Source organism: Panthera pardus, unplaced genomic scaffold, assembly GCF_024362965.1.
Source record: "Panthera pardus isolate Hobbes unplaced genomic scaffold, ASM2436296v1 HiC_scaffold_12, whole genome shotgun sequence".
NCBI lineage: Eukaryota > Metazoa > Chordata > Mammalia > Carnivora > Felidae > Panthera > Panthera pardus.
The window spans coordinates 50,316,060-50,328,238 of record NW_026526677.1 but is presented as its reverse complement, the minus strand read 5'-3'; the positions used below and the strand labels follow the sequence as shown (position 1 = coordinate 50,328,238).

Sequence of the window (12,179 nt, the reverse complement as noted above, 5' to 3'; positions counted from 1 at the left end):
CAGAGCCTGCATCCTTCAGTGACAAAAAAGGGCAGCAAAATTTAGAAGCAGAAGCTTGTCTTGGGTCTGGAAATACTTAGAGATAAATGCTCTGCCAGTTTACATTTAGAGGCAGTTCTAAATTTAATAAGCAGCAGTGAGGACTTCAAACCTAGTAAGTACATGCTTTCCTCACAGTGGGGTCTGCAGTGAGCCATGACCATGGCTCTGTTATGCAAGCACAAATGACATTTCTTATCTGGAGTCCCTGCTTTTCCCTTACTGGCCTTCCCTTTCTAGAATTCTTTGCTAAGCTATACCTGTGACCTCAGGATACCAGGTGGCCCTCAGAGCACACTTTTCCAGATAGCTTAAGGAGTCTGCGATCTTGTGCCCAGCAATGAACTATAGCAGCCCCCAGGAACAGGCCAAGGGATGGGCTCTTGTTTTGAGTTTACTGGTTACCTGTACCTCCAGTTTGCAATTCTGTCATCTCAGGATTAGGGGGAGGGAGAGGCAATACCCCAGAAGTACTGGGGATAGGTTTAATTTTCTGACCAAGTTGAGAGGCAAGTTGGCTTATAGAGAGCACTATTGCACTTAGTAGCTAGGTGATTCTGAGCAAAGCACGTTTTTCTAGGTGGTTTTCTCGTCTACAGCTGAGGAGGTTGGACTGTCCAAGCCTTCAGTAAGAGGGTGAATTAAAGTTGATCCCTGCTTTCATCACTACCTTTTCTGGCTCATCACTGTGCCTTTTTTCTTTCCTAAGAAACATGTCACACCCCTTTCTTCTCTTCTGTTTTCCTGTCCCTCTCCTTTTCCCCCCATCAAGGTCCAGGCAGAGCTACAGATAAGGCCAAGATCCAGAGTTTCTGAGAGAGTAATTCTGAGGGGCTTAGAAAGGGAAGCCCAACTCTGGCCTCATGAAGGCCAGAGTTACAAAGAGGACTTGGTCCGGATGGGTGGCACTTCTCTTGCTGGGAATATACATTTAGCCAGTTTTCATAATGCCTAGAATGTGTATGTCTGTTTGCACAAGATTGTCTTTTCCTATTCTGGAGTGGTCAGACATTTTTGTTCAAAATTATCTGGAGTTTTAGACAAACTTGCAAAACTGTGCTTTTATTAAGTGACTTTTTGAATAAACTCTTTGGTATTCTTGAGCAAATGTATTTATTTACTGGTATGTGCAATGACAAAGTTGGTATTTTCCCATGTTGACATTATATATGTTGTAGAACTTAGTGTTTGTCTAAGTACAGACCATATATCAACAAATTAAACTTGAACTGTTTCAACATGACTGTGCATTTTTTTCTTTGTAGAAAAGGAGAAAAAAACCTTTCTTACCTAAAGTTTTTTCCTACACCATTCATTTCCTTCTGTCCTAAGAGCCTTGGGGGTGGGTGGGAAGGCATCATGGCTTGGTTGGAAACACTATCATGTGGGTTGAGGCTGTCCTGTCTCTGGCTGTGCTCTTCAAATTTAAGGATGGTGAGAACCACACACACATACACACAGGCTGGGAAAGGCTGGAAGAATAGTTAAGGATAGAAGTTAACCACAGTCCTCTGCAAGAATGGGCTGTTTGGTTCCTGAGTGTCACCCTGAGGGCCTGGCCCTTAGGAACAAAAATAGGGTTGGTTTATTTTTTACCCTAGATTTGGAGTTTTTATGTGGCTAAGATAATTTTGGCCTGTATCTCCTTGGCTCTGCCTCTGTGGAAAACAACAGTACAGGTTCTTACTAAAAAGGGAAGAGGTTTTTGTTTAGTGGTTAGGTCAAAAACAAGTCTTTTAAATACATCCAGGATGGGCCTGGTTTACACCTATTGTGTTGGCATAATTATAATTAAAGTCCCCTTTCCCCAAAGCGTCTTAGTTTGTACCATGAGTCATTGATCACCCAAGCCCTAGAAGGTACAGAGAGTGTGGTTCTTCTAGGCCATCTCTTCTAAAGGTCAACTATGCCTCCATTCTTCAACACACCTTCCTTCCTGGGTGTAGTTTCTGGAGTGTGTATACTGCCAGTCTTAGAGCTAGCAAGGTGCTTTCTTTCGCTCTTATTGGACAGGAAAGAGCATCTCCTGGCTGGATCACCCACCTGATTTAACCAAGCATGGTCCCAGGTGACGCAGTGGCTTCCTAGGCCAACTGTCCTCCATGCTCTGCCACAGTGCTCAAAGGTCACTGAAAACTAGTACCTGGGGGCTCATCCAAGTTCACAGCCCAGACCAGTTCTGAAAAATGAAGACAATGGTGAGAGCGAGAGCAGGCATGACAATGAAAACCAGTGCTAGGATTTGGTCATCCTGAGTTGTATGTACACATAATTGTCATCCCTGAAGGATAAAATAATTCTGGAAAATCCAAAAGACTAAACAACTGGTGAATAATCAAAATTTCTAAAATATAAATATGTTAATATTTATTATTGCTGTTTAAGCCAACCAAGAGCTAGGGCAGCAAGAACCATCATGAGCTCTTAGTACTTCTGGGAGGAACTATTCCCATAAGCCAATTTCCCCCAAATATTAACATTCAAAATTCAACAGTTGGTTAGGCAACACCTTACATACCATCCTCAAAAATACCTGAACATCCATACACTTTAACACCAGGTTTGTCTAACACTGCCCTTTCTGCCGAGAATGTTCTCTTCCTTGGCCACCTGAAGTTCTCAGCACGCCTCAAGATCCAACTCGCCCGTCAAGTGTCTTGGAAGTACTTTGGCCAAAATGATCTTTATGTTTCCATAGATTTGGGTCCATGTCTCAATTACAGCATAAAGCCTTGTACAAGAAAAGTAAATTATCTACCACTTATTGAGTGGTTATGTATGAGATAGGAGGGCTAATGCTGTTTTATATGCACTGAGGAGTTCACGTTTAATCCTCCTAACTACCCTATGAGACCTGGACTTGTACTCCCCTGCACTAGATAGGAGAAAACCAAGACTCAGAAGGGTTAAGGACCCAACAAGACTCTATGGACAGAATAGGCATGGATGGAATCATGACCGACATTTCTCTGCTTGCAGAATTCACCATCTTGAGCCCTTTTATAGTTAATAGTTTACCGAAAATAATAAATTAGACAAGGCTCCCACACCAAATTTTGTTTCTCAAAGTTAGGAATTGAGCCCCTGCTCCCACTGCCTACCCCTGGGCAGTGTCTAAATGAACACATGAATGAACAAGCTAGAAACAAACACATCTTAATAATGGAAACATATATACTAAGGCAAAAAAGAAATCAGAACCAGGGACCCAGGACTCCTCATAAATCAACCCCTCACAGTGAATAAAAGGAAATAATGGAAAACAATTTATCAAAACAGTTCAGAGCACCTACATTATTTTTTACCTTAAGCATTACATCTAGATCATTTATAGTACATTTTAAACTACATTCTTTTAAAGTGAATCAAATATTCTACACAGAGATAGATGCAATATACTTCCTACAGACTCAGTTTTCAATGACTTCTCTAACAAAAATGTTAATTTCATCAACAAGAAATGCCTAGTGGTAGCTGACATATTAATATGATCCCATACCTTTTGACAGTCTATAGGCTTAGATGTGTGATTTTAACTATTTTCCTGGCATCTTAGACAACTAGGAACAATGGAACTCCAAAAGCTCTATCTATCCTCACATAATTTAATTTTCACATCTTCTGCATTTTGTGATTGGGAATGTTCTTGGGAATGTGTCTTCTTTAAACTCAGGTCTTACATGTAAACTGAATTCACTCATCTTTACTAGCCAGGATACCTGGGTGCCGTTTTATCTCCAGAAGACACATGGCAGATGGCACCTTAGAGATGAGGTCTTTAGTTTGGTCAAAATCCTTTCAGTCATAACCTACCTCCTACTTTCCCGACCCTTCTCAAAAGACCCAGATACCTGAATAGAGAACAAATAGTCTCTTCCCCTGGCCTATATAGCTATAGGGGCTATATGCCCCTGCTATATTGGTTCTCTGCAAAAGACACACGCTGCAACTTCCCTTTTGGGCTGGCACTTTGTCTACAAGCTCAGTCATCCTCATTTCTGTTTCAATTCATGTGGTTGCAGAGGGCACAACATTTAGAAATACCTTCCAGGCCAGGACTGCTATAAGTACATGGATTCTTTCCCTATCCCTGGCTCTCTGGCCACTTGAGCATCTCATGGAGGACCAGCATTCTCACACGGCTTTCTTGTAGCCTTAACAGCCTCAAACCTTGGATCTGGAGGGCAAGGCCTAAAAAGTCTCTATTTAAACCTTCTTCTGGCCACTGAGGGCCAGAGGTATAAAGGTGCTTCTGGGTTGGCAGTTCTGTAAACACAACAGGGATAAAGGAAGCTAGAGATCCAGGCAATACTGGAGCAAAACAGTCCCCCAACAGGTCTCCGGGCTCATTCACAAATCACTGGGGTCTTCTGCTACTCTGAAGAAAAGCAGGTATCTGAGGCAGCAACAGTGCTCCTAAAAAGGCCCTTGCTGTGGCAAACGGGCTTCAGCTCACACAGCAGAGTCCTACCCTGCTCTGGCCCCATCATACTCAGAAAAAATGTTCTCTTCTTGAACCCAGGAGACCACTAACCTGCTCAAGGCCCACAGAATAAGACATCTTGGACTCTGAAATCTTCACTTTTGCAACCATAAGTCCTCATCACGTGTAAACTGATGTTCGTTCACAGGTAAACCATCTGCTACTCCTAGCACGAGGAGTTAGATCCCTGTCCCTGAGTGTACACTAGATCAAACATAATTACTCAGTGGATCGACTCTCTGGTGGAAGAAAGGCATAAAGAGTGAAGCTGTATTATGTTCATACTAATTGCTACCGTGTTTTACAAGGTGACAGGTGTCTGAGCACCAGGAAGGATACATGATATCCATGGTAGTGGCCTGATTAGCTAGGATATTTAAACACAGAATGAAGTATAGGGCACAGGGCCAAGGATGAAATCGGAGAAGGGAGAGAAAGGTCACCTTGGGACTAGACTAATGGATACTTCCCCAAACCAGCTGTTTTCAACTCCAAACCCTGGGGGTTCCGCTTCCTCAATGTACCATCTGTATGTGCTTTATCAGTGCTCATGTCCAACCCTTTATCCCTGAAGTCTTGGGGCCAGACTTCTTTGGTGGCTTCCTCTTGTTCAGTGTAATTGTCTGCACTGAATCCAGCATTCTCTGCCAAGACGGCAGGATCCTCCTCTTCATGAAAACAGCAGGAACATGTTTCTGGCTTTGGGTCACATGAGGTAACAGAATTATCTTCCTGGACTCTGGGGTCAGTGGGCACTCCCCACCCCAAATGGTCTGATTCTTCACCTTCTAGCAATTCCATTCTTTCAGCTATTTCTTCAGCAGACGGTTCCTTGGGGTCAGGGTAATCCACTAAGATGGTTTCTTGCCTATGCTTGATGCAATCTGAAAGGTCATAAATTGGGTAAGTTTCTTCAGGGTAACCTAGAGAAAAAAGCAGCAAAAAGTCTTACTTTGTGTTGAAGAGACATTCTTTGTATTAGGCTCAAAGAGGCTTCTTAGGCAGCAGCTATCCTGTCCCAACAAATCCATTCAAGAAATCTCTAAGAGGACTCTAACAGTTCTAAAGTTTCACTTGAGTAAATTCTTAGCAATCTGGCAGACTACCCGTGTTCTTTGAAATACAAACCAATTCAGAAGAAAAACTCTTCTTAAGTGCAGGGTGCTTAGGGTGGAGCGGAAGTCTCACACCACCAACTTCTGCTGTAGTGATGAAGATTAAACAAACATGAGCCTTCGGTTAAAAACAAACAAACAAAAAGTACCAAACACCAGAGAGCATAGCTCAAGGCTAATGTTTATAATTTCTATTTGGAACCATTTCCAAATCTTCCTGGGTGGGGAGAGGAGAAGAAAAGGAACACTAAGCTCTTCGAAAAAATAAACCACGAAGGCTTCCACTAATCAAAAGAACTGAAATGGCTTGCAAGTGTCAGAGAGAGAGAGAGAGAGAGAGCACACTCCAGCAAGACATGCCCAAGATCCCGAAGGACAGGAACTGGGTTTTCACAAGACACAATCCCCGTTGTTGGCTTCTTGGTCTTCACAAAATAGAACAAAAGAGACAACAAACCGGTAAGCAAAATAAGTAGTACTGGTACTGAATTCCAGCTATGATAATGAGAAAAGACAAAATGTTGCCAAATTAAAGAACGAAATGAAATAAATCTGTGTCAGGCAAGCTGCGCCAGAGCGGCAGATGGGCCTCGGTGGAGCTCATATGCCAGAGCTGGCAACAGCAGCCGTGCACACTACACGATGTGAAAAGCCGGAGAATTCAAAATCCATTTGCACATTATGATAATTGGCAAATTTCAACCCTAATACAAACCACTTTTTGCCTGCAAATTCTGAAAAGGGTCTTTTTTCTTTTTTATGCAGTGTAGAGTGTGGAGAGACATATTTTAACAACATGAACTGGTTTTTTTTTCTAATCATAAATCATACAGACTCACTGTAAAAATTTTGAAAAACACAGACAAGTTTTAAAAAGAAAACACAAGTCAGCTAGAATCCCACCATTGATGATAATTTGTTGTGTTGCTTCTGGCCTTTTTATCATATACTCATTTTTTCATTCAATATTAGATCATGAGCACTTCTCCATGTCATTAGGCATTTTAAAGTCTGCAAAATATCCCATCATACAGCTACATAACTCACCTGCCTTACCATGCCTTTTCTGTAAAACCTGTAGATTCTTTCCTATGCTCCCTTATTGTAAGTAACACAGCAGCTAAGATCTCTGAATATTAATCTATGTCCACTTCCACATTTCTTTAAGATACACTTCTAGAGGGTGTCTGGGTGGCTAAGTTAAGCGTCTGACTCTTGATTCCGGCTCAGGTCATGATCCCACAGTTTGTGAAATCAAACCCCGAGTTGGGCTCTGTTTGGGAATCTCTCTCTCCTTTTCCTCTCTCTCCCTCTCTCTAATGCCCCTCTCCTACATGTGGGTGCATTCTCTCTCTTTCTCTCTCTCTCATAAAGAAACTTAAAAAAAGATACACTTCTAGAAATATGAGAACTAAAGTTTAGGATTAGACATTTTAAAAGCGTTTTTTACACCCTGCCAAATTACTTTCCAGAAGAATGTATATACACTTTTATTTTTACCAGTGATGTAAAAAAACAAAACAAACAAAACACACACACACAAAAATACAACTGTCCATCTTATACCCTCATCATCACTGATAGTAGTAGGTTAAGAATCTTGCCAATGCAATCTTAGTTCCCAAGCTTAACTTACTGTGTGTGGGTGGAATGCTAGGTAAAAGAGTTTAGCTACCCAAGGCCCTCACTGCCTCCTTGGTCAAGGGCAGGGGGTCCTGGGGAGGCTTACTTGCTAGTTAGCTCCTAGTCACTGAATAGCTTAAGAGATGTCCATTTTCTGGCATGTTCCTGCCTTCTCCTTACACCAAGAACAAAGCCTACCTTTGGAGTTCCATGGCTATCTGGCTTTAGTTTAAGAGGGGGAGGCCTGCTGAAAATCAAATAGGCTCACAAATGGGCTTCTAAGGTAGCCCATTATCTGCCAACATTACTGGCTATTCAAGAACTTTGTTAAAAATATGAGCAAAACTCACTGATCCTAAAAGGAAGTCAGCAGGGGAGCCAAACTAAGCAAACTATGTAAACAGCCCTAAAAGAACAAAAACAAAAACAAAATAGTCAATGTAGGAAACAGGAGTTAATATCAACTTATAATGGATATTCCCAGTAATATTAAAAATAATACTGCATTGATAAAACCCAACCAGGGTTCAGTATAAAAAGGGGAGCAAACAGGCAATAAGAACTATTAGAGCTTGGAAAACTGTACAGCAACATGCAGAAGAATGAACCTGGACCAATTTCTTACACCATACATAAAAACTCAAAATGGATGAAAGACCTAAATGTAAGACAGGAAGCCATCAAAATCCTCGAGGAGAAAGCAGGCAAAAACCTCTTTGATCTTGGCTGCAGCAACTTCTTAACACATTTCCAGAGGCAAGGGAAGCAAAAGCAAAAATGAACTACTGGGACCTCATCAAAATAAGCTTCTGCACAGCGAAGGAAACAATCAGCAAAACTAAAAGGCAACTGACGGAATGGGAGAAGATATCTGCAAATGACATATCAGTAAAGGGTTAGTATCCAAAATCTATAAAGAACTTCTCAAACTCAACACCCAAAAAACAAATAATCCAGTGAAGAAATGGGCGAAAGACATGAATAGACACTTCTGCAAAGAAGACATCCAGATGGCCAACCAACACATGAAAAAATGCTCAACATCACTCATCCTCAGGGAAATACAAATCAAAACCACAATGAGATACCACCTCACACCTGTCAGAATGGCTAACATTAACAACTCAGGCAACAACAGAGGTTGGCGAGGATGCAGAGAAAGAGGATCTCTTTTGCACTGCTGGTGGGAATGCAAGCTGGTGCAGCCACTCTGGAAAACAGTATGGAGGTTCCTCAAAAAACTAAAAACAGAACTACCCTACGACCCAGCAATTGCACTACTAGGCATTTATCCAAGGGATACAGGTGTGCTGTTTTGAAGGGACACATGTACCCCCATGTTTATAGCAGCACTATCAACAATAGCCAAGTATGGAAAGAGCCCAAATGTCCATCGATGGATGAATGGATAAAGATGTATATATATACAATGGAGTATCAAAAAGAATCAGCAACCAAAAAGAATGAAATCTTGCCATTTGCAACTACATGGATGGAACTGGAGGGTATTACACTAAGTGAAATTAGAGAAAGGCAAAAATCACATGACTTCATTCATATGAGGACTTTCAGAGACAAAACAGATGAATGTAAGGGAAGGGAAACAAAAATAATATAAAAACAGGGAGGGGGACAAAACAGAAGAGACTCATAAATATGGAGAACAAACTGAGGGTTACGGGAGGGGCTGGGAGAGGGGGGATGGGCTAAATGGGTAAGGGGCATTAAGGAATCTACTCCTGAAATCATTGTTTCACTATTTGCTAATTTGGATTTAAATTTAAAAAAAATTAAAAAAAGAACTATTAGAAAATATTGGGGCACCTGGTGGCTCAGTCGGTTAAGTGTCCGACTTCGGCTCGGGTCACGATCTCACGGTCTGTGGGTTCGAGCCCCGCGTCGGGCTCTGGGCTGATGGCTCAGAGCCTGGAGCCTGCTTCCAATTCTGTGTCTCCCTCTCTCTGCCCCTCCCCTGTTCATGCTCTGTCTCTGTCTCAAAAATAAATAAACATTACAAAAAAAATTAAAAAAAAAAAAGAAATAGAAAATATTTCAACTTGAGAAAGGGAGAAAATAGATTGAAATGGACACAGTACGTGAGATCAAGCCCTGCACTGGGCTCTGCATGGACAGCATGGGGCCTTCTTGGGATTCCCTTTCTCCCTCTATGACCCTCCTCCACTTGCTGTCTCAAAGTAAACATTAAAAAAAAAAAACATTTTTTTGAATAAACAAACAAAATGGACATGGCTAAAAGGCAGATTAGTATATTAGAAGTCAAAGTCCAGAAATTCTTCTAAGACAAAGGTAAAAATGAAAAGGAGATAAAAACTGTGAGAAAATACACACTGCACTGAAAGCTGGCCCGGGACTACCCAATCTCCAAATCACTGGAATTCCAGAATGAGGGCAGAGTAGGTTGAATGGAAGCAAGAACCAGAAAAAAAAAAAAGTTACAAAAGAAAAGATCACTTAGCTGAAGACAGACTCAAGTCTTCAGATGGAAAAGACTCACTAAATGCTAGACAGAAATACTATGAAAAATCCACATTTTCATACACACTCAGATATGCTAATGAACCTGCCCAAATTCAAATGTGTAAGGATTAAAAGATTATGAATTTTCAGACAGAAAACAAACTAGCTAACTAAAAGCAGGTTCCCTACAGAGAAGAAGAATCAGACTGTGGTAAGATTTCTCATTTTCAATATCAAAGAAAAATAAAGCAACTTTATTTGCAAGTCCTCTTGAAGCAAATCATCTTCAGATGTGTAAGGAAAAATAGCACAAAATTACCTGTATCAAAGTGAAAAATGACACATGCAGATATCCAGGTAATCGTCAAGTACACTTGGGGGTGACAGGGTAGGGGTGGAAACACTTAGGAACTCTGATACAAAGAAAAAAAATAAAAAAATTTGAGAAAGAACATACTGCATATGAGAAAGCAGTGAACAATGAATCGGTAGAAATTATCAATGTAAAATAATTGATACTGTGGTTAGAAATTTAATGCCATTGTTCAGAAATACTTAAAACAGGCTACTATATTTAAAAGTTAATATCACTTGGACCTAAATTCTGTATATTTCAACACCTGAGAGGTAGACAGAAAATGAACAGGATATCGGGACAAGGTTATATAAAGAGATTTGCAATCTGGAGGATAAAATGAATTCCAGTTTTTATTTCCTTGATTACTAGTGAGACTGAAATACTTTTTAATGTTTTGTTAGCAAGGTGCATTTTTTTCTTTTGTGTACTGCCTACGTAGGAGGATTTCAGTGTTTTATAAATTATAGAATTCTTTATATACTAAAAGGTATCAACTTCTTTTCAGTCATACATGTCACAAATGTTTTTCCTGTTTAGTGTTGGCTTTAAGTTTTGTGGTATTCTCTAATCTACAGAAAGTAAAAGTTCTATGTATTCAGAGTACACTATCCTTTCCCTTAAATTTTTTCACTGCTTTTATTATTTTTTTAACATGAAATTTATTGTCAAATTGGTTCCCATACAACACCCAGTGCTCATCCCAACCGGTGCCCTCCTCAATACCCATCACCCACCCTCCCCTCCCTCCCACCCCCCATGAACCCTCAGTTTATTCTGTTTTTAAGAGTCTCTTATGGTTTGGCTCCCTCCCTCCCTTTTTTTTTTTTTCCCTTCCCCTCCCCCATTGGTCTTCTGGTAAGTTTCTCAGGATCCACATAAGAGTGAAAATATATGGAATCTATCTTTCTCTGTATGACTTATTTCACTTAGGATAACACTCTCCAGTTCTACCCACATTGCTACAAAAGGCCATATTTCATTCTTTCTCATTGCCAAGTAGTATTTCATTGTGCATATAAACCACAATTTCTTTACCCATTCATCAGTTGATAGACATTTAGGCTCTTTCCATACTTTGGCTATTGTTGAAAGTGCTGCTATAAACATTGGGGTACAAGTGCCCCTATGCATCAGCACTCCTGTATCCCTTGGGTAAATTCCTAGCAGTGCTATTGCTGGGTCATAGAGTAGATCTATTTTTAATTTTTTGAGGAACCTGCACACTGTTTTCCAGAGCGGCTGCACCAGTTTGCATTCCCACCAACAGTGCAAGAGGGTTCCCATTTCTCCACATCCTCGCCAGCATCTATAGTCTTCTGATTTGTTCATTTTAGCCACTCTGACTGGCGTGAGGTGGTATCTGAGTGTGGTTTTGATTTGTATTTCCCTGATGAGGAGTGATGTTGAGCAGCTTTTCATGTGCCTGTTGGCCATCCGGATGTCTTCTTTAGAGAAGTGTCTATTCGTGTTTTCTGCCCATTTCTTCACTGGATTATTTGTTTTTCAGGTGTGGAGTTTGGTGAGTTCTTTATAGATTTTGGATACTAGCCCTTTGTCCAATAGGTCATTTGCAAATATCTTTTCCCATTCTGTTGGTTGCCTTTTAGTTTTGTTGACTGTTTCCTTTGCAGTGCAGAAACTTTTTATCTTCATGAGGTCTGAATAGTTCATTTTTGCTTTTAATTCCCTTGCCTTTGGAGATGTGTCAAGTAAGAAATTGCAGTGGCTGAGGTCAGAGAGGTTTTTTCCTGCTTTTTCCTCTAGGGTTTTGATGGTTTCTGGTCTCACATTCAGGTCCTTTAACCATTTTGAGTTTATTTTTGCAAATGGTGTGAGAAAGTAGTCTAGTTTCATTCTTCTGCATGTTGCTGTCCAGTTCTCCCAGCACCATTTGTTGAAGAGACTTTTTCCATTGGATAGTCTTTCCTGCTTTGTCAAAGATTAGTTAGCCATACTTTTGTGGGTCCAGTTCTGGGTTCTCTATTCTATTCCATTGGTCTATGTGTCTGTTTTTGTGCCAATACCATGCTGTCTTGATGATGACAGCTTTGTAGTACAGGCTAAAGTCTGGGACTGTGATGCC

General features: G+C 40.7%; 1 protein-coding gene across 6 annotated transcripts in view; it reads right to left on the bottom strand.

Annotated features, from left to right (window-relative positions):
• Positions 1–1,085: 1,085 nt before the first annotated feature.
• The window catches only part of RIC3 (RIC3 acetylcholine receptor chaperone), a 66,330-nt gene continuing 55,236 nt past the window's right edge, over positions 1,086–12,179 (bottom strand). For 2 of the 6 annotated variants that reach the window (XM_019456210.2, XM_019456211.2), the window contains exon 6: positions 1,086–5,445. In XM_019456210.2, coding sequence (XP_019311755.2) covers positions 4,973–5,445 — 473 coding nt within the window. In that variant the 3' untranslated portion in view covers positions 1,086–4,972. Of the gene's footprint in view, positions 5,446–5,650; positions 5,725–12,179 lie in introns of all 6 variants that reach the window. The other 4 variants (XM_053900006.1, XM_053900007.1, XM_019456212.2 and 1 more) reach the window with 4 other exon arrangements.